Raw genomic sequence first — 23,638 nt, forward strand, 5'->3', positions numbered from 1 at the left:
TGCAAAGCTGGGTCCTCACTGTTGCTAATTTTTAAAAAGCAGATACCTGTGAAATAAGAAATGAGGGTGGCAGTATCCAGTTTGATTCTAAAATTTGATAAATTGTGCAATGTCCAAGAGGTGCTAAATGAGTCTAAGTGTTTGATCACAGAATTGTTAGGTGTTTCATTTGGTGTAATGGTGCCCTGAAGGAAACTATTGAAACACTAAAGATGCCATGAACCAAGAAAGTGTGACAACCTCTGAAATGCAAGAATTATGAACAAGTAAATGCAAGAAAAGAAAACACACACAAAAATTGAAAACGTAGATGAAATGGATAAATTTGTAGAATAGTGATAGGCAACTTGAATATGTTATGTGAAATAGTATGAAACATGGAAGGGTCATCAAAGATCTTCCCTCCCTAAAATCCCATACCTGGATGACTATACGGGTGAATTCTGTCAAATTTTGAAGGAACAGTTAATTCCTTTCTTAAACAAGTTACTACAGAAAATGGGAAAGTAGTGAAAATTGCCTCTTTATGAGGCTACTTATCAGCTTGATTTCAAGCCCTGATAAATTCAAGCAGCTGTATAAGCCATTTCCCTCATTCATATAGATGAAAGGATCCTAAATTATTAAATATATGAATCCAAGAATATGCTAAAAGAGTGATGCATCATGATCAAACAGAATTTAGTTCAGTAATCCAAAGATGGAGAAGGCAATGGCAACCCACTCCAGTACTCTTGCCTAGAAAATCCCATGGATGGAGGAGCCTGGTAGGCTTCAGTCCATGGGGTTGCTAAGAGTCGAACACGACTGGGCCACTTCACTTTCACTTTTCACTTTCATGCATTGGAGGAGGAAATGGCAACCCACTCCAGTGTTCTTGCCTGGAGAATCCCAGGGACGGTGGGGCCTGGTGGGCTGCCGTCTATGGGGTCGCACAGAGTCGGACACAACTGAAGTGACTTAGCAGCAGCAGCAGCAGCAAGCCAAAGATAGTTCATCTTTAAAATAATTATTAATGTAATTCACCATTTTAATAGTTGAGAAAAGAAAAATGTTTTACTAATTTGAATCAGAAAAGTGTTTTATAAATTTTAGTTATTGTTTGTGATCTAATTCTTAGCAAGCAAAGAATATATAAGGGAACTTATGTTGAGTATTTGTATATTAGATTTCTCTAAGTTTTTTTGTTATGGATATTTTCAAGCATAAAGGTAGAGTGAGAGGTCTAATATACCTGAGAGTACTCATTGGTGAGCTTGAGTAATTACCAGTATATGGCAGCTCTTTAATCTTTGCACACGTACAGGCTTATACACTTTTTCTTGCCCTGCCAGATTATTTTGAAGAACATTCCAAATAGCATACTTTTTAAAAAAATCAACACTCACTATATGCCTTTTTTCTCTATAACCATTAATGTCTTAAGATAATTAACACTAATTCCTTAATATTATCTACTGTCTAGCAGGGTTGAACTTGTCTTAATTGACTTATAAATGTGGCTTCAGAATTCACACATTGCATTTGGCTGTTAATCATTTTTTTCTTTTAAACTATAATAGCTCCTTTACTTCTTTTTTTCATTTTTCTATTTATGTTACTAAGAAACCAGGTCATTTGTCCTATGGAATTTTCCACATTCTGGGTTTGGCTGATTGTGTCCACATGATATTGCTTAACATTTTTCTTTTTTCCTGGTCTTTCTTCTAAACAGGTAGTTAGGCTTGGTTAACTTCTATTATTAGGGAAGGGGGTGGATAGTAATTTTATAATTATTGATGCATAACTGGCCTGCCCATCAGACACCTGCTTATTTATTATTTATTTTTGGCTGCGCTGGATCTTTGTTACTGTGAGTGGATTTTCCCTGGTTGCGGGAGGAGAGGCTGCTTCTCATTGTGTTGCACAGGCTTCTTGTTGCGGTGGCTTCTCTTGTTGGAGGGCACGGGCTCAAGAGCGAGAGGGCTTCCGTAGTTGCAGCACACAAGGTGACTGGTTGCAGCGTGTGGGCTCCAGGGCTCGGGTTCGGTAGTTGTGACATACGGGCTTAGTTGCTCTGCCGCGTGTGGAATATCCCCAACCAGGGATCAAACCTGTGTCCCCTGCCTTGGCTGGTGGATTCTTATCCACTGTGCCACCCCAGGAAAGTCAGAGGCATAACTTCTTATTTCCTCATATCAGGAGGCACGTAATGCTTGGCTGCTTTTAAGATTGACCAGTAGGTTTAGGTACCTAGCAGATGCAACCATTGTAAAGGTCTCCGTCAGCCTTTCATTTATTTCTTTATTTTGCCGCATTATGCGGCTTGTGGGATCTTATTTCCCCAACCAGGGATTGAACTCATGCTCTCTGCATTGAAAGCGTGAAGTCTTACCGACCAGACTGCCAGGGAATTCCCTCTACCAGCTTTTTTGCCTAATGTTTTAGCAGTCAGTGATGGTTTGCTGCCTGGATCTTTATTTTGTTAAGTGGTCACAAAATGGTGCTATTCGAATTTATCATCTCTTTTTTGTTTATTAGCTAGTCTTCTATAAAGAAGAAATACAATCCCTCATGAACCCTTTGATTACCCTGAGGCACAGTTTATATAGGAAAGGCAAGATAAATGCTTGACTCTTTTTAGAAGAGCACTTTCTTACTAAACCTACAGTGAACATAATATTTAATGAGTGATATCACTAAGTTTATCACTTTCTAAGTAAACTGACAGTGAATGTAATACTTAATAAGAACCTTTAGATGTGTTTAATATCTAAAGCCAAGACAAAGATGCCCACTATTACTGCTGCTGTTTAACATTTTACTCAAAGTCCTTGTCCATAGTATAAGGGAAGAAAAGTAAAAGATATAAATATTGTAAGGAAAAAAATTAAATTGTCATTGTGTACAGACTATATACTCATTTACTTGAGGGGAAAAAGAATCAGCAAACTATTAAAATTGCTTAAGTTTATCAAGGGTATTAAAAATCGATAATGTTTCTTTTCATCATCCTTAACTAACTAGAACATGAAAAAAAAATTTAAATGTGTGTCATTAAAACAACAAAACCTAAAAAGTACCTAGATAATTTACTCTTAAAAGGATGCTATTATTCCTGAAGTTTATCAATAAATTCCAGGTAATCTATGTCAGAATTTTAGCTGAGTATTTTTGAGGAACTCTGTAAACTTAACGTGATTAAGCCTTTAAAAAAGGAGAATAAAGGGGAGTTTATCCTATCAGGTATTAAGATATTCTACAAAAAGCCATAGTAATACAGTGTGGTTTAGTATAAGAACAAATAGGTCACTCAAACATATTAGAGAACCTAGATATAGACCTAAGTAATGGAACTTAATATGTTTAAAGGTGACACCACAATCAATAGGTAAAAATTAGATTGTTTACTAGATGGCTTCAGACAAAGCAGCTCATTATGAAGAAATAAAAGTTATCTCTGTTCTCTGTTATGTGCAAATGTAGATTCCAGATGGATGAAGCACCTAAATGTGAAAAATACCAAAAGATTTCGTGGAAGAAAATTATTTTCTTTAAAAGCATATATTTTTGTGACCTAGGATTGGGAAAAGAAGTTCTAAAAATCTCAAAGCACAAACCAATTTGTGTGTAAATTTAATTGCATCAAATAGGGAGTTCTGTTTAACAAAGGACCCTGTGGGCAAAACTAATACACACGTGACACATGGGAGACAATATTTGCAATGTCTAAATGGCCAAGTGATTAATGTTCACTAGACTAAGTTATATAGGGAACTCCTGCAAATAAGGGAGATGAAGCAATCCCAGCAGGAAAATGGGCATAGGATATAACCAGGCAGTTTATAGAAAAGGAAATCCTCAAAGCAGTAAGTATATGAAGAGTTGCTGAAATGTATTAGAAAAATACAAATTAAAATAGTAAAGTATTATTTCATAGGGCTTCCCTTGTAGCTCAGTCAGTAAAGAATCTGCCTGCAGTGCAGGAGACCTGGGTTCGATCCCTGGATTGGGAAGATCCCCTGGAGGAGGGCATGGCAACACACTCCAGAATCCTTGCCTGAAAAATCTCATGGACAGAGGATCCTGGTGGGCTGCAGTCCATGGGGTCGCAAAGAGTTGGGCACGACTGAGCGACTAACACTTACTTATTTCATATATGTTACGCTGATTGTTGTATAGTTGCTAAGTTGTGTCCCACTCTTTTGTGACCCTGTGAACTGTAACCCACCAAGTTCTTCTGTCCGTGGGATTTCACAGTCAAGAATACTGGAGTGGGTTACCATTTCCTTCTCCAGGGGATCTTCCCAACCCAGGGATTGAACCTGTATCTCCTGCACTGGCTGGTGGATCCTTTACTGCTAAGTCACCAGGGAAGCCCCTGTTAGGCTTGTACATATAAGCAAACCAGAGAAAAACTTAATGCTAGTGAAGATGCAGGGCTATAAAAACCCTTACACACTGCTGGGAAACATGCAACCACTCTGTACAGTAGCATGGCACTCAGAATAAAAACTTTATATATGTATGTATATGACCCAGCAGTTCTGCTCTAGAGTTGATTTACCAAAGAAAATCTCAATCAGATCTATAGAGAACATTTACAGGGATGTTCAGTGCAGGATTATTTGTGGTAGAAAGGCATTGGAGGTAACCCAGGTATCTGGTGCAGGGGTAGTATAGAGAAAAAATGCTTTGGAACACTCCATGACGTATTAGAAGCTTCTATAGTGATTAGAAGCAGCACATCAAATGTACACATACAGAATGAATGGATTGTGTTACAGAACTGAAAAAGTAAAGAACAGAATGAGAGAATGATACATAACAGTAAGATTTGCACACATCAAAAATACATGCACTTAGTAAACACATATTTACTGTACAGCACAGGAAGCTATATTCAGTGTCTTTTCATAACCTATAATGGAAAAGAATCTGGAATATATATGTGTATATGTGTATCTGAATCACTTTGCTATATACCTGAAATGAATAAAATATTGTAAAACAACTATTTTAAAAAGAATAAAAAAAAATACATGTACTCAAAAACATTTTGCAAGAACATATACAAATAAAGGGCTTCTCTGGTGGGTCAGCAGGTAAAGAATCTGCCTGCAATGCAGGAGACCCGGGTTCAGTCTCAGGGTCGGGAAGATCCCCTGGAGAAGGGAATGGCTAGCCTGGAGAATTCCATGGACAGAGGAGCCTGGCGAGCTACCAGTCCATGGGGCTGCAAAAAGTTGGACACGACTGAGCCACTAACATACACAAATAAAAGACAAGGATATTAGGGTGGTTGCCTATGAGGATACAGAAACAGGATAAGGGGAAATGTAAAGATTTTCATGACTCCCATCTCATTTCATAGAATCATAGAGATTCTCTTATTTAAAGTATGATATGTAAGTATATCTAACTGACAGTATGATAAAAGCAAATGAAGTGACTGAGGCTACCATTGTCACCCCATGCACCTTGTGGAATCTTACTCTCCCATCAGGATGTCTTATGAACCATAAATGTTGTGCGACCATCAGATATACAAGTATAGAGACCCATGTCAGCCTCTATATTGAACGCTTAGTATGTGATTACCTTTTAAATTAGTGAAAATTTAAATAGATATATGTTTTAATATTATCTTCTTGCATCTTGCCTTTGGGGAGTGTACATAGAAACCACTTCGATGACCCTTGGTCTGATTTATCTGTTTGGATAAAGTTACTTGAAATCTCAGGATATATCTTGCTGCTGCTAAGTCGCTTCAGTCGTGTCCGACTCTGTGCGACCCCATAGACGGCAGCCTGCCAGGCTCCCCTGTCCCTGAGATTATATCTTAAGAATGTATAATATGTAAAATTGATTCCATATACATCTGTGTGTTTTCATATAAAATACGATTTCCCCAAATCTTTACGGGACATTGCCATTCTGGTAATATGTGCCCTCTAAGACCCCCTAATATACATCCAATATGAGAAACAGCTTCTTAAGCAGACTTCATTGATCAAAGATCTGACAGATCTTCAGGAGCAATAATTTTTTTCTTCTTACAGCAAGGCTTTTCACTATTCTGGCTCTTCTAAGATAGAGTCTAGTTTGAAATACTACATTGTAACATATACAGTTATTTTATACATTCTGATTTTTTTTTCTTTACAGAGACTGTGCAGTTGATCCAACTTGTGTTTTATGCATGGAGTGCTTTTTGGGAAGTATTCACAGAGACCACCGATATAGGGTTAGTAATATCCAGATGATAACCACACCTAGTATTGAAATTTATACTCAATAAATTTTCTTCCTTTTTAAAATTCCAAGATTTAACACTGAAACTGGGGAGAGTGGTTAAGAAATGTGTTATTTAAGTACTGTTAAACATGTGATGGCAGTGTAGAGACAAATTATGAATCCAGATTTCATGGAATACATGGTTTAAGAAAGGCAAGACAGATGTTCCAGTATTGGTTTTCAGCTAGTTTGCTTTGCTGTTTATTTTTAATGTTTATTATCTTGCTAATTCTAGCTTTATAAAGGAGGTTATCAAAAATTAAAGAATAAAGATGAGAGTTAAAATGTGAAAGGGAGACTGAAGGGAGAATGACTGAGCAAAATAAGGAAAAGTGACAGGATTATACCTTTAAGAAATATTCTGTTGGTGAACTTCTACAGAATATTTGTTGTTTCTTAATGTTAAAGAGGCAGCTGTTATTATACAGTGTAGAAGAGAGCCAACTCTAGAACATAAGGCTAACCAGGTTTTGTTTGTTTTTCTGCTATAATACAATCAATACTTTTCCAAAAATCAAGTGTGTTTGCTTTTAAATCAGGGCCACAGAATACATAGGCAGATTATTGCTAAGCCTGTCCTGGTTCCTCTACTGGAAATTGAAGCCAGAGCTATGAACATTCAAAAATTTAGGGAGCTGTTAGTAGCTGGAACTTCTAACACTAATCTCAAGTAAAATGATAGAGAAGAAATATTGCACTCATTCTATTAGTTCAAGAGCTTTATTAGTTCAGGACTTTTTCTCCTGTTTGTTTTTATTTACTCTACCCAAGTATTAATAATAATCAACTAAAACAGCTGCAAAATTAAATTCATATTTTTTTTTTCATAAATCAGCAAGAGCATCCTAGTTTCCTTTAGGCTGTTCTACCTATCTTTGGTAACCAGAGCACACATAAGAGCTATAGGGTGAAGTTACCATTTTCCATATGCCTGCCTCTCATGTTTCTTGGTATCTTTGCAGCCCTTAAGAATAACTGTCATTTGTGAGTTTACATTAATTATCTTGTGATATGTAACACATAAATACTTTCCTTGAAAATATGAAAGGCTCTTTCTAAAATTTGCACCTATACCCATGCATAAACTCACAGCATGTTTTCAGAAGCAGAATTTCCAATCTCCTAATTATTAAATAATAAGTTTTATCTTGCCAGATTCCTTGAATCATTGCTGTATTTTAAGGAAGCAGGAATAATTCTTGACCCCCACAAGTGGTAAAAGGAAATACCAGGTGGTATTTCGAGAGTTTTCTTCCTTTTCAAAGAATGCTATTTAGAGAGTTTTAGAAAAGAAAAAATAAATGATTTCTGTACTTTTCATTGGTCACTTTTCTGATACACATGCAGCACTCTTACTAGACTTTTGTAGAAGATAGCAGTTATAGGAATCTTTGTAACTCTTGAATCTGTTCTAGTATGTTGTAGCCTGGTGGCACAGATACCAACAGTGTATCAGTTTAGCCAAAACCTAGCAAGAAAACCCTTGTGATTTTTACTAATTAGAAACTCATGCAAGTGGACATATTTTACCTCTTTAAAATAGATATAGCCTTGTTTGGTAGAAACCAATGCAATACTGTAAAGCAATTATTCTTCAATTAAAAATAAATAAAAAATAGATGTTGCTTACTAAACACTATAAAGTATCTTATTTTGATATCACTTAAACTAGCCTATTTAAAATGAGTTTTTAAAACATTGAAAGATTTGACATTTTGATTTTATCCTCCAAAGAAATTAAACATTTTAGCAATGTTATTTCCTTAGCACTTGATATTCCTATTTATAAGCTGATAGTCCTCAGTAAATACTTATTGACAGATACTTTACAATTTCTTTTCAAGATGACAACATCAGGAGGTGGAGGTTTCTGTGACTGTGGTGATACTGAAGCTTGGAAAGAGGGTCCTCACTGTCAGAAACATGAACTTAACACCTATGAAACTGAGGAAGAAGAGGTAAAAACATTTTCACAAAGTTGTTACTAAGGAAATACTATTTTAACTATGTTTTTGAAATATTTTCAGACCTAGAATTAGGTTGTAATACAGAATTATTTAAGTAAAATAGTCCTCTCACAATAAACTGTCCAAGTATACTTGAAAAGCTTTTTTGCATTTTATGGATGCCATACAGTTACTAATAGAACACACTTGAAATTCTAGATATTTAATTTAATTTGGACTTTTGCATTTGTTTTATTTTAAGCATATATGAGTTTTTTTTAAGTCTTCATTTTTTATTAAAAGGATTATTTTTGTAGACCAGTTAGCTTACCTGATTTTTATTTGTGTTGTGACCAAGACTTTGTAGACTGGATACCTTTCTTTTCTATAGTCATCCATAGCAACCAGTCCTACTCATCGTGTCCCAGTAAATCAGTGTCGTTGGATATGTGATGGGCAGACATTGGGATGATAACTCAGTACAGATTATACTTACTCCAGTAAATAATGTGCTTTCTAAAATTATCATTGATCCTTCATTGTTTTACTTTAAATGATATTTGGAATGATTCAGTGGATTCCCACTAAATAAATAATTTCAAACTCTGCTGTTGTGGCAGTTGATAGTTGATTTAGGATCTTATTTCAGATTTTAATTTTAAATGGCAGAGAGGTGGGTATATTTAAAGTACTTATGCATTGTTAGTAAGTAGATCTCATATAGATTTGGGACAAGTGGACATTACTAGTCCTTCCTCGTGCATATATCTTCCTGGTCTCAAGTATTTTAACAGAATGACCAGAGAACTTATAGTGTAGGACAGTGTCTTTTAAACGTGTTCCACTGTGTTTTGGATGGATAAAGTTTGTGCAAAATGATTCAGTACTATAGAAAACATATTTGTTTGTGTTTCATTCGCTTTGTGCATGTGTTCTGCGATTATTTGCTAAAGAGAGATGCCAAGTGATCAGGGTTTCTGATTTCTCCACTGGCAGTTGGAACAGCTCCATTTTTATCTCTTACATATTGGATTGTGATTCTGTATATAAAAATACAAGCAAGGCAAACAAAGATAAATTTGGAAAAGGGGATTTTAATTTTTGAAAAAAAGTTGAGAACTAGTATAAAACTTAAGGATTCTGGGAGAAAATATTTACAAATCATATCTGATAAGTGTCTGGTATCTAGAATATATATTTTATAACTCAGCAACAAAAAGACAACACAATTAAAAATGGGCAAAGGACCTGAATAGACATTTCTCCAAAGAAGATATAATAAAAATGACCAAGAAACACATGAAAACATGCTCAAGATTATTAGTCATTCAGTTCAGTTCAGTTCAGTCACTCAGTCGTGTCCGACTCTTTGCGACCCCATGAATCGAAGCACACCAGGCCTCCCTGTCCATCACCAACTCCTGGAGTTCACTCAGACTCACGTCCATCGAGTCAGTGATGCCATCCAGCCATGTCATCCTCTGTCATTAGGGAATTGTAAATCAAACCACAGTGAGATACCACTTCACACCCATTAGGATGGACATAATCAAAAAAGTGGTAAATAGATTGGAAAGAATATAGAGAAATTGGAATTCTACAGTGCTAGTGGGAATACAAAATGATTCAGCACTGTGGAAAACAGTTTGGCTATTCCTCAAACGGTAAACATTGCCATATAAGCCTGTTGTTTCATTTCTAGGTATATATGCAAGAGAATTAAAAACAAATATTCTGATATGTACATGCACAAACATGTTAGTAGCAGCATTATTTGTAATAGCCAAAAGGTGGAAATAGCCAAAATGTCTTTCAGTGTGTGAATGGATAAACATACAGTGTAATATTACTCAGTTATAAAAAGAAATGAAGTAATGAACTTTCAAAACATCATGAAAGAAGCCAGACACAGAGGGTCATATATTGTATGATTCCATTTACATGAAATATCCAGAAGAGGAATCTGTTTCGAACAGACTGGTGGTTGCCAGGGGATAGGGAAGAGAAGAATGGAGAAAAACTGCTTAATGTGTAAGGGCTTTTACTCTGAAGTGATAGAAATGTTTAGGACTAGATACAGGTGATCGTGGCTCAATATGAGGTACTAGATACCAGCAGATTGTTCACTTTAAGTTTTCTAAGAAAAATTATGAATCTGCTTGCAGTTACTCTGTTGGCTTTATCCTCATACGTTAGTGGGGTAGCTATCAAGTAGTGAAGACAGGTTAATTTCCTAAATTTTAAGAAGATGCTGAGACTTCAGGTGGTCTAGTGGTTAAGAATCTACATGCCAGTGCAGGAGACACAGGTTCAGTCCCTGGTCTGGGAAAATTTCACATGCTGTGGAGCAACTAAGCCCGTTAACTGCAACCACTGAGCCCGAGTAGTTGCATGCTGCAGCTACTGAGGCCTGAGCACCTAGAGCCCGTGCTCTGCAACAAGAAAGGCCACTGCAATGAGAAGCCCACACTCACCACAACTAGACAAAGCCTGTGCACAGCAGTGAAGACCCAGTGAAGTAAACATTAAATAAGTAAATTTTTAAAATTTAATACTGTTGGAAAAAAAAAATGCCAGCAAGATACCTGCTTGAGTGAAATTATATGGTCCTGCCTGGAGAATATATATTCCAGCAATTTGATAGAAAATAAAAACTCCAGACTCTGCCATTTTATTCCTACTTAAGAATTCAGTTAAGAGAATGCAGTCTTTGAGGAAAGACTGCTGCTGCTGCTAAGTCGCTTCAGTCATGTCCGACTCTGTGCGACCCCATGGACTGCAGCCCACCAGGCTCCCCGTCCCTGGGATTCTCCAGGCAAGAACACTGGAGTGGGTTGCCATTTCCTTCTCCAATGCATGAAAGTGAAAAGTGAAAGTGAAGTCGTGTCTGACTCTTAGCGACCCCGTGGTCTGCAGTCCACCAGGCTCCTCTGTCCATGGGATTTTCCAGGCAAGAGTACTGGAGTTGGGTGCCATTGCCTTCTCTGAGGAAAGACTAGAAGATATTAAAAAGATAGCATTCTGTTTAGCATACCTGGTCCCCACTCACTAAATTCATACATTATCTCGGTTTTCTGTATTTTGTGCTTGAAATGGAAGAAAGCTATGTAATACTTGGAACATGGCTTTTTAGTCTGTCATAGAATTGTTTTTATTGAACATAATTTTATTTTTGTTATACATTCAGCCTACATCTTAAGAAAAAGTTGGAAAAATTGGATTATATACTTCTGTTGGGATAGTGTTTAGAACAGCTGTGTAAGATAATACTACTGTTACCCATATTTTGTAGCTGTGGAAACTTGAATCTTATTTTAAGAAAGTTGTCTGCAGTACCCCACACAGTAAGTGTTGGTGCTGGGCTTTAAACCCAGGTATTTCAGACAACTCTGATAGTACATTAACTGATTTTTTGGAAACATTTTTTGGCAGTGGAATTTTTTTATAATGAAATTTTAATTAAATCCCAGTAGTAAAACATAAAATTGATATTATTAATGAATTTATTTTTTATAAGTTGGAATGTATATTATTTACTTGTTAGAAAGGCATTCATGATTATTTTGTTTCTAGTTAATTTCTAGTTTTAGTTGGGCAGTGTGAAGAAAGCTCTCACTCATACCTTATTCGCATAAGACAGCAGTTAAACTCTAAATTATAAGGTTACTTTTTTCCCCTTCTTTTTTTTTCTGTTTGGCTGTGTCACTTGGCTTGCAGGATCTTAGTTCCCCAACCAGGGACTGAACACATGCCCTCAGCAGTAAAAACTCAGAGTCCTAACTACTGGACCACCAGGGAATTCTCTTTTTTTTTTCTTTTGACATTCTGAAAATTCAAACATTATAGAGGTATAGAAGTGTATCACATAAAAGATTAAAGTTCTCCATAATTCCCATGGTCTTCCAAGATAACGGTAGCCTTTTTAACTCACTGACAAAGGCTTGCATTCTCTAATATAAATGTCATCAAAAGCATTATTAATCATAATAGGTAATACAACATAGGATAAGACAGTCATTTATTTTCTCATTCTGACTGACTTATGCTGTGATAAGAGCACTTTGAACAGAGGTCTCTTCAAATAGCGTTTGATTTCCCATTGTACACATGAATAGACTTGCACAGCCTAGCATCTCTTCACTGCAGAAATGTTTCTTAACCTGTAACCATTTTCAAGAAGTTAACATGTGCATACAGAGATGTCAGAGAATCTTTATCTGGAGACTGTTTAAAAATGTAGATAATCATATTGTTTAAACAGATGTGTATTTCAAATAAGAAACATCTCTGCCAGGCCCTGGGATGTTGTAGAACAAAGTTTGAACACTACTGGCTTGGATTCTCAAGAGGTGGCAGTTGTTTCTATCCCAACACCATTTAATTCTTATAAATCCTGTTTATCATAATTCTTCAGTCCTCTAAAATGCCTTGTATTATGGGACATAATTGTAAGAAATGGAATGACTATATAGTGAGATACTATAACCTAGAAAACTGAGTTTTGGTTCTACTTTTTATTTTAGTTCTGTGTGAGGTTCATTTTATGATTACTAGCCACTCTTCTATGAATCCCCAAAAGGTTCCAGTTCCAGTACCTTCTTTATAATAGGTGATTTTACCATGCTAACTTCTAAAGTCTCCATAAGAAATAGTAGCAAACCTGGTAGCAGTATAAAAAAATTTTTTTTGATGGAACATATAAAGCATAGGTAGAAAGTTCTGTAAGACTTTGGAAAACCTTCGTACTTTACTTTTTCTTACATTCTTTAAGCCCTGCACCCATCTTCTTTAGGAATCTGTCCTTTTTTCTTCATTCTTTTTATTACACTCCTCCATTTGATTTATATCAGTTCCATTAAGCTGGTCCTTGGTGAGGATGTACAAAAATGTTTCTGTATCCTTATGTATATTTGCAAGAATGTGCTGGTTCCCATTCCATCATGTTGGAATATATTGATTTTCTTATTGAGAGATGAATATAACACTTTTAGCCATTAAGCTGAATAACATGTTTATCTTAAGTCTAAGCATAAGATAAAGCATTAAGATTAAAGATTGTGGAAAACATTTTGCCAGCCTGACTGAAAGATACCATGATAAACTTAGTGTATATTTATAGTAATACTTTTTTACATTAGCTTTGAAATTTAGTGATTTATTCACTGTTAAGTCTAATGTGTGAAGTTCCATGTTACATGCGTACACAACTTGTCTCATTGAAAGTGAGTGATTCTTAACTGCATGAAGGAGCAGTGTACTGATCTTGTTGACTTCTCCCCTTTAAAATCCTCAAAATCAGGCTTTCCTTTATACCTGTAAAACTAAATATTGCTTGTCTGTCCTTAGATAACATTTCTTTGTTTATCCTGGAAATTGGGGGTTAGAGGGATATGAAGCTGTAAACAAGCTTAAATTTTAAGATCCCATAATGCCATTCCAAAATTTTTAGGTTTATTAGGCATTGGCTGCTGCTGCTGCTGGTGCTCCTGCTAAGTCGCTTCAGTCGTGTCTGACTCTGTGCGACCCCATAGACGGCAGCCCACCAGGCTCCCCCGTCCCTGGGATTCTCCAGGCAAGAACACTGGAGTGGGTTGCCATTTCCTTCTCCAATTAGGCATTGGAGAGCCTTGGAATACTTTGATTCAGAAGATTTAGTAATAGGGATTATTGTGGACAAAACGTTTTAGAAGTTTGATTTGCTGAGGTATAACAAATAGGATCAAATTGAAGAGAAATTGACGCTGGAGGATCAGTCAGCCTTTTACAGTAGTATTTTGAGGAGGAAGGCAGAATGGAAAAAAGGAGCATTAATGTGCGTTTAACATGGTTGCTTTTTTCTTCTTCCTTCAGGATCCCCTTGTCCATTTATCAGAAGATGTGATAGCAAGAACTTATAACATTTTTGCTATTATGTTTCAATATGCGGTAGAGATACTAACCTGGGAAAAAGAAAGTGAATTGCCACCAGATTTAGAGATGATGTAAGTACAACCCATTTATTCTTTGTATTTGCTTATACTCAGTTTTAACCATTTTGATTCTAATTCCTCAAATGAATACAGCTAGGATTGAACATAATCTTTTTTAATTATTAGTTTTCAACAAAATAATAACCTTGATTTTATAGTTTTAAAATATATGTGAGCCATTTAATTAGTAGAGGTTTTTCCCTGTTGGTTGCTTTAGCTGATTTATAGCCATATTTTAGCCACATCAAAGCTGTACCACTGGTTGCAAGCACGGGCATTTTTCTCTTCTTTTTGCGTTAAAGCTGTTAACTCGATAATTCTTTTTGTTTCATCTGTCAAATTTGATTAGGGAATGAGCACTGTGACCTAAGTGAAGTGAGTTTTTTGGTTTGACTAAGTGCACAAATTCAGTTTTAACCATTTTGATTCTGAATTTTTTAAAAATTTATTTATACTTTGTGCTTCTTTGGGTGTACATCTTTTTTTTTTTTTAATAACCATTTGTTCTTAATTATTGAGGAGATTGTAAATTTGCAGCCAGAGAGCTGGATTCTGCTATAGGTGTATTACAGCTAAGGACTTACTTTTTGCATGAATGTGCTTGCCTCGAGCAGCCTTCTCTTTTAATTCTAACCAAGCTTGTTGGAATCATACTCATGCTTAAGGTTGAATACAAGTGAGAGTCTAAAGGACATTGGTGCTGTATCTTTTTTGCTTTCTCAATATTGTTCCAAATAATCAGGTTATAGTTTATGTTTCTTAATGAAATGAGATGTTAACATTCCTTTTTGGAAATGTTGAAAATGACTTCGTTAACCTCATAACTTTATCTTCATGTATTTTGAGTTGGGAACCAACTAAGATCTGAATTTAAAATCCAGATTGAGACCCTAGAGAATAGAAAAGTTGTGTTTTTATTTTTCTATTCCATTTTAAGTTTGGGACCACCAGCATAGAAGGGAAAACAATCTAACTTACTTCTCTTGTAATGTTTTCTCATCTTAGTAAATGACGTTTCATCTACCCAGAAACCTGAATCACCCATATATCCACTTAGATTTCGGGTCCAGTAGGTTCCCCCTGTATCAAGTTGTTCTACTTTTGTTCATCTGCATTACTACTATGGTAGTCCAAATTACATTAATTTCATCCTTGGACAACATGATACCTTAACCAGACTGCCATATCCACTCTTGTCTCCCTCAGTTCATTCTCCATACTGTAGCCACAGTGAATTTTAAGGCAAATCTGACTATAGCTCCTATTTCACCATTTCAAATCCTGGATTGCTCTTAGGATGGGAAAATCCAAATCTATTTCAAGGTCTTTAAGATTTCTGCCTCTCTCCAGACTAACCTCCTCCTTCCTCCCTGTGCTCCACCTCCCAGTTTACCTTTACCACCTCAGGGTCTTTGCTTTCACTTTTTTCTAGCCCATAGTTTCTCAGCCTTGGCACTGTTGACTTTGGGGGCCAGATATTATGGGCATGACTTGTGCATTGTAGAATTTTTAGCAGCATCATTGGCTTTTACCCACTGGACACCAGTAGCACTCCTATCCCAGTCATGACGACCAAAAATGTTTCCAGACATTGCCAAGTGGTCATCTATGGAGGGCTGAGGAGAATTCCTCCCAGTGAGTACCACTGATACCCAGTTCTGACTTCAGCTCTCAAGTTACTTCTTTGGCAGTTCCCTGAACTCCCAGACTGGTTTTATCCCACTGTGGCATCCTGTTCTTGATAAAAGCCAGTTTACACAGATTATATGTGTGTATCTTTCGCACCAGCTTGATAACACCATAGAATGTGGGGACCACAGATGACTTCGTTACAGATATGTGTCTAGTACGTAGCACATTCCCTAGGACAAAGTGTCTGAAGTGAAAGTGTTAGGTGCTCAGTCATGTCCAACTCTTTGTGACCCACGGACTGTAGCCCTCTAGCCTCCTCTGTCCATGGAATTCTCCAGGCAAGAGTAATGGAGTGGCTTGCCATGCCCTTCTCCAGGGACTCTTCCCAACCCAGGGATTGAACCCTGGTCTCCTGTATTCTAGGCAGATTCTTTACCATCTGAGATACTAGAGAATCCCAGGACAAAGTGTTCTCTTAATAAATCATCCTGGAGCAGGGTGATATGCAAATAGATGATGTATAATTAATGTTTTATCCCACAGTGAGAAGAGTGACACCTACTATTGCATGCTGTTTAATGACGAGGTTCATACCTATGAACAAGTTATTTATACTCTTCAGAAAGCTGTTAACTGTACACAAAAAGAAGCCATTGGCTTCGCAACTACAGTAGATCGAGATGTAAGTAATTTCATTACATTGATGTTACATAATTACACTTTTAATACAGGTAAGGTATCCTAGAAAATCATGTTAAAAGTTTTGTCTAGGTTATTTTTTTTAATTTCATATGAATATTGTCCCAAATATATATTATATGTAACTGTAGGCTCTTGTCTGAAAGTTTAGGTGAAAACATAAATTGCCTTCATTCTACACAGAAGAACAAATGTAGTGTTGTTCAAAGGTATATACTTACTGATGGCTTGAAAATATTAGGATTGCTTTGAAGGAAAATATTTTAATTTACTTTCTAATTAGTGAATAAAATAAACATTGTAAATATTAAAAATTGACCAGAGTTGTTATATGCTCATATAACACTGTTTACTAATTCAAAAGTTATTAATACTGAATATAAACATTTTTGCAAGTTAATCTCAAATGTCTTTATTTATAGGGACGTAGGTCTGTTCGATATGGAGAATTCCAGTATTGTGAACAAGCAAAATCAATAATTGTGGTAAGTAATATAAAAACATGTCTACACTTGTATTTTTTATTAGTATAAAACTAGTTTGGTGTTTATGAACACATTTTTCTGCCTTCATGAAAGCCGACATCAGCCAAAAATCATGTTTAAGGATGCGTTAGTTTAACATTGCTTGTTGCTTTACCTAGTTTTTTTAAGCTGTAAGATTGATATAAAAAAATGAATGTTTAGATGCAGTATATATGTATTTTTTCTCTCTTCCTATTTCTTCATTAGAAATGTCTTAGAAAGCTTTTTGCTTTTTGTTTTGCTTTTGATAGGGTTTCATGTTACCTTTTTAGGAATTAAATTGGCCTTTAGCACCAAGATTAGAATTCAAGGGAGGTTGTTTCTTGGTACCTTATAGCAAGGTATGCTGTATATCCTAATAGTATTTAGTGTATAATACATCTGAAAGAAAACTATTCCCCACATTTAGATTTATTTTTAAAAGTTAGCATTTATTGTTTTAAACTATTCCATATAACTGCATTTTATGTAAATGTCCTTTTAAAGTATAATTTTATATATTGTAAAATATTTTAAATATATAGATAAAATATGGAGATAACACAGTAACTGCCTGTGTGCTACATTATATCTTATTTTCTTCATGCTTATTTTAAATAAACAAAACAGTACAGAGGCCCTTGTATTATCTCTTCTAAATCCCATTCCCCTTCCTCTTTCACTAGAGATAACTACTTTTGTTAATTAATTTTTCATTTCCATACATGCCTTTATACTTTATCTACTAAATATCTATCAATATTATATGCATTGATTTGGAGGTCTTTAAACATTATATAACAAGACTCATACTGAATGTATTATATTGTAACTTGGCTTTTCATTTCAGTGTTATTTCTAGATTTATCTGTGTTGATACATGTATGGTATAAAGTATTCCATTGATGACTATACCATCAATGGTGACTTGTCTTTTCCTGTCAGTGTTGTTTCTAGATTTATCTGTTTTGATATATGTATTTGTGAACTATTCCATTGATGACTATACTATAATTTTACATTCTCCTATTGATGGAGAGTTTGGATATTTCCAATTCTTTGTGTGACTTGTCAGTCCTGCTATGGACGTTTTTTGGTCCTCTTGTTGCATAGAAGCAAAAGTTTCTCTAGTATGTATACCAAGAAATGGAATTGTTGAGTTGTTAAGTTATAAACATTTTCAGCCATACTAGATTTTGCCAAGTTAATCTCCAAAATAGTGGTAGCCAGTATACATTCCAACCAGCAGTGAAGTACAGTTCCCACGTCTCTACCACTTTGTCAGAACTATATTGTCAAATTAAAAAATTTTGCCAACCTGCTGTGTATGTATGGCATCTCATCTGTTAAATTTGCACTGCCTTGATTACTGAATATCTTATTTCATATTTAATGTATTGGTCACTTAAGTTTTCTGTAAATTTCTTGTTTATACCCTTTACCCATTTTTTTATTAAGTTATTTGTCTTTTTCTTACTAATTCATAGGGGTTCTTTACATAATCTGAATCCTGATCTTTTGTTGCAGTATCTTTTCCTGACATACAGTTTTATATCTTATTTGTGATGCCTCTCCTTGAGCAAAAACTTTAATTTTAATGTAGCAAACTGTATTTTTCTGTTTATGAGTTTGTGTCTTATTTTAAAAATTCTTGCTATCTGGACATACTCAATTTAATAATGCATTAGAAACAATACTGTGGTAGAACATTCCCATTCTTAGGAACTATATACTGAAGTTTTTAGGAATAAGAGGACATGATCCATATAAGTTACCTTCCGTGCTTCTTTTTTGTTTGTATGTGGAAAAAGAAAGATAATGTGTAAATGATAAAGCAATTAGGATAGAACTTTACAGAATCCAGGTAAAGGAGATGACATTTCTTCCCTTTAATTTGTTGTTTAATAGTAGTATTTCAGTTTTTCCCTAAAAAATAAGTACTTGTAGTCTCTGGTAGTGTCTGCATAGATATAGCAATACTATTTTCATAATATAGAATAAAGTCCAGAAATAGTTACTAGGATGAGGAAAATCTAGGACAAAGATATATTCTAAGGGAGGAGGAGAGCTTCTTAACCAAGACTAGAACCCCAGGAGTTAAAAAGAATACATTTTTTTGGCTACATAAAAAATTTGCGTAGCAGAATATTATTAAAAATGTCAGTAAACTTAGAAAAATTATCTCTAACACAAAGGATAGACATTTAATGTTTATGATGAACAGAGAACTCAGGTTATCAAGTAGGGAGGAAACAACAGAATAGAAAAATGGACATGAGGTATGGAAAGACAACCACGGCCGAGATAATCTCAGTGGTATAAATACATGTAAAAAGAGACGCAAACTCACTAGTAATTACCAAAATGACAGGGAGATTTCATATCCAACAGATGGAGAAATCAGAGTGATAAAGTACCTTGCAGGCAGAGATGCATAAATTACTACCATGTATTTGGAAAACAGTCTAGTAGCATATATTAAAATTTTGCCTCTCCTAGAAATTTATCCCGTAAAAATACAAGCACCAGTTAGTGTGTGTACAAAGATGTTCAGTACTACCTTTGTTATAGTCATAGAAGATTGAAACAGAATATGAATACCCTTCTCTAGAGAATGTTTAAATAAATCCACACCACAGAATATGATGAGTCATTAAGCCCCCCAAAAAAATCTGTTAACACAAAGATGCAAAAGAGTATGATAATATTCCATTTTTTTGCAAAATCAAATAAAAGTCTTTATAACTGTGTACATATATGATACATATAGGTGGATAAAATATGCAAAGGTATACTGTGCTAAAGTGGGTTATGGAGATGGGATGAGATGGATAGAGAGATGATTCAAAAGGAAAATGGGGGAAAACACGTTAAATGAAAACTTTTAATAGACTTAAATACATTTCTCCAAAGAAGATATGCAGATTGGCAAAGAACATGGAAACATGCTCAATATTATTAATCATTAGGGGAATGAAAGTAAAAACCATAATAAGATAGCACCTCATATGCATTCAGTTCAGTCACTCAGTCGTGTCTGACTCTCTGCAGCCCTATGAATTGCAGCACGCCAGGCCTCCCTGTCCATCACCAACTCCAGGAGTTCACACAAACTCACGTCCATCAAGTCGGTAATGCCATCCAGCCATCTCATCCCTTGTCATCCCCTTCTCCTGTCCCCAACCCCTCCCAGCATCAGAGTCTTTTCCAATGAGTCAGCTCTTTGCATGAGGTGGCCAAAGTACTGGAGTTTCAGCTTCATTATCATTCCTTCCAAAGAATACCCAGGACTGATCTCCTTTAGGATGGACTGGTTGGATCTCCTTGCAGTCCAAGGGACTCTCAAGAGTCTTCTCCAACACCATAGTTCAAAAGCATCAATTCTTTGGCGCTCAGCTTTCTTCACAGTCCAACTCTCACATCCATACATGACCACAGGAAAAACCATAGCCTTGACTAGACGGACCTTTGTTGGCAAAGTAATGTCTCTGCTTTTGAATATGCTATCTAGGTTGGTCATAACTTTCCTTCCAAGGAGTAAGCATCTTTTAATTTCATGGCTATAATCACCATCTGCAGTGATTTTGGAGCCCAAAAAAGTAAAGTCTGACACTGTTTCCCTATCTATTTCCCATGAAGTGATGGGATCAGATGCCATGATCTTTGTTTTCTGACTGTTGAGCTTTAAGCCCACTTTTTCACTCTCCTCTTTCACTTTCATCAAGAGGCTTTTTAGTTCCTCTTCACTTTCTGTGATAAGGGTGGTGTCATCTGCGTATCTGAGGTTATTGATATTTCTCCCAGCAGTCTTGATTCCAGCTTGTGCTTCTTCCAGCCCAGTGTTTCTCATGAGGTACTCTGCATATAAGTTAAATAAGCAGGGTGACAATATACAGCCTTGACATACTCCTTTTCCTATTTGGAACCAGTCTGTTGTTCCATGTCCAGTTCTAACTGTTGCTTCCTGACCTGCATACAGGTTTCTCAAGAGGCAGAAACCTGGTATTCCCATCTCTTTCAGAATTTCGCACAGTTTATTGTGATCTACACAGTCAAAGGCTTTGGCATAGTCAATAAAGCAGAAATAGATGTTTTTCTGGAACTCTCTTCCTTTTTCCATGATCCAGTGGATGTTGGCAATTTGATCTCTGGTTCCTCTGGGTTTTCTAAAACCAGCTTGAACATCTGGAAGTTCACGATTCACGTATTGCTGAAGCCTGGCTTGAAGAATTTTGAGCATTACTTTACTAGCATGTGAGATGAGTGCAATCGTGCGGTAGTTTGAGCATTCTTTGGCATTGCCTTTCTTTGGGATTGGAATGAAAACTGACCTTTTCCAGTTCTGTGGCCACTGTTGAGTTTTCCAAATTTGCTGGCATATTGAGTGCAGCACTTTCATAGCATCATCTTCCAGGATTTGAAATAGCTCAACTGGAATTCCATCACCTCCACTAGCTTTGTTCGTAGTGATGCTTTCAAAGGCCCACTTGACTTCACATTCCAGGATGTCTGGCTCTAGGTCAGTGATCACACCATAGATCTTTTTTGTACAGTTCTTCTGTGTATTCTTGCCACCTCTTCTTAATATCTTCTGCTTCTGTTAGGTCCATACCATTTCTGTCCTTTATTGAGCCCATCTTTGCATGAAATGTTCCCTTGGTATCTCTAATTTTCTTGAAGAGATCTCTAGTCTTTCCCAGTCTGTTTTCCTCTTATTTCTTTGCATTGATCACTGAGGAAGGCTTCTTACCTCTCCTTGCTATTCTTTGGAACTCTGCATTCAGGCTTATATCTTTCCTTTTCTCCTTTGCTTTTCGCTTCTCTTCTTTTCACAGCTGTTTGTAAGGCCTCCCCAGACAGCCATTTTGCTTTTTTGCATTTCTTTTCCACGGGGATGGTCTTGATCCCTGTCTCCTGTACAGAATGTCACGAACCTCCATTTAAGGGACTAGATCTGATAGACAGAGTTCATCAGGCACTCTGTCTATCAGATCTAGTCCCTTAAATCTATTTCTCACTTCCACTGTATAATCATAAGGAATTTTATTTAGGTCATACCTGAATGGTCTAGTGGTTTTCCCTACTTTCTTCAATTTAAGTCTGAATTTGGCAATAAGGAGTTCATAATCTGAGCCACAGTCAGCTCCCGGTCTTGTTTTTGCTGACTGTATAGAGCTTCTCCATCTTTGGCTGCAAAGAAATCTGGTGATGTCCATGTGTAGAGTCTTCTCTTGTGTTGTTGGAAGAGGGTGTTTGCTATGACCAGTGTGTTCTCTTGGAAAACTCTATTAGCCTTTGCCCTGCTTCAGTCCGTATTCCAAGGCCAAATTTGCCTGTTACCCCAAATGTTTCTTGACTTCCTACTTTTGCATTCCAGGGCCCTATAATGAAAAGGACATCTTTTTTGGGTGTTAATTCTAAAAGGTCTTGTAGGTCTTCATAGAACTGTTCAGCTTCTTCAGCATTACTGGTTGGGGCATAGACTTAGATTACTGTGATATTGAATGGTCTGCCTTGGAAACAAACAGAGATCATTCTGTCATTTTTGAGATTGCATCCAAGTACTGCATTTCAGACTCTTGTTGATCATGATGGCTACTCCATTTCTTCTAAGGGATTCCTGCCCACAGTAGTAGATATAATAGTCATCTGAGTTAAATTCACCCATTCCAGTCCATTTTAGTTCGCTGATTCCTAGAATGTTGACTTTCACTCTTGCCATCTCTTGTCTGACCACTTCCAATTTGCCTTGATTCATGGACCTGACATTCCAGGTTCCTATGCAGTATTGCTCTTTACAGCATCGGACCTTGCTTCTATCACCAGTCACATCCACAATGGGGTATTGTTTTTGCTTTGGCTCCATCCCTTCATTCTTTCTGAAGTTATTTCTCCACTGATGTCCAATAGCATATTGGGCACCTACCAACCTGGGGAATTCCTCTTTCAGTATCCTATCATTTTGCCTTTTCGTACTGTTCATTGGGTTCTCAAGGCAAGAATACTGAAGTGGTTTGCCATTCCCTTCTCCAGTGGACCACATTCTGTCAGACCTTTCTACTATGACCCGCCCATCTTGGGTGGCCCCACACGGCATGGTTTAGTTTCATTGACTTAGACAAGGCTGTGGTCCATGTGATGAGATTGACTAGTTTTCTGTGATTGTGGTTTCAGTGTGTCTGCCCTCTGATACCCTCTCGCAACGTCTACCGTCTTACTTGGGTTTCTCTTATGTTGGACGTGGAGTAGCTCCTCTCGACCCTCCTGCGCCTGTGCAGCCACCCCATATGCATTAGGATGGCTGTTATAAACAGCAACAATAACTTAAAATCACAGGTATTGGCAAGGATATGGAGAAATTGGAACACTCAGATGCTGTTGGTGGGAATGTAAAATGGTGCAATCACTATGGAAAACAGTATGGTGCTTACTCTAAAAATTAAAACTAGAATTACCATATGATCCAACAGTTTTTCTTCTGATTACGTACACAGAAGAATTGAAAGCAGAGTCTCATGTTCATAACAGCATTATTCAGTTGACAAAAGGTGTCTATCAATTCATCCACTGATAGACACTTAAGGAGCAATTTAACTGGGTGAATGGTTAAACA

At 36.4% G+C, this 23,638-nt stretch overlaps 1 protein-coding gene across 8 annotated transcripts in view; it reads left to right on the forward strand.

Moving 5' to 3' along the window:
• The window catches only part of UBR2 (ubiquitin protein ligase E3 component n-recognin 2), a 108,403-nt gene that overhangs the window by 26,566 nt on the left and 58,199 nt on the right, over window positions 1-23,638 (forward strand). For all 8 annotated transcript variants that reach the window (XR_011563386.1, XM_070778000.1, XM_019985683.2 and 5 more), the window contains 5 exons: window positions 6,148-6,226; window positions 8,121-8,234; window positions 14,073-14,203; window positions 16,367-16,505; window positions 16,945-17,007. Coding sequence is in view for 7 of the 8 variants with exons in the window: in XM_070778000.1 (XP_070634101.1) it covers window positions 6,148-6,226; window positions 8,121-8,234; window positions 14,073-14,203; window positions 16,367-16,505; window positions 16,945-17,007 (526 nt within the window). In the remaining variant the exon portion in view is untranslated. The remainder of the gene's footprint in view (window positions 1-6,147; window positions 6,227-8,120; window positions 8,235-14,072; window positions 14,204-16,366; window positions 16,506-16,944; window positions 17,008-23,638) is intronic.

Source organism: Bos indicus, chromosome 23 (genome assembly GCF_029378745.1).
Source record: "Bos indicus isolate NIAB-ARS_2022 breed Sahiwal x Tharparkar chromosome 23, NIAB-ARS_B.indTharparkar_mat_pri_1.0, whole genome shotgun sequence".
Lineage (NCBI taxonomy): Eukaryota > Metazoa > Chordata > Mammalia > Artiodactyla > Bovidae > Bos > Bos indicus.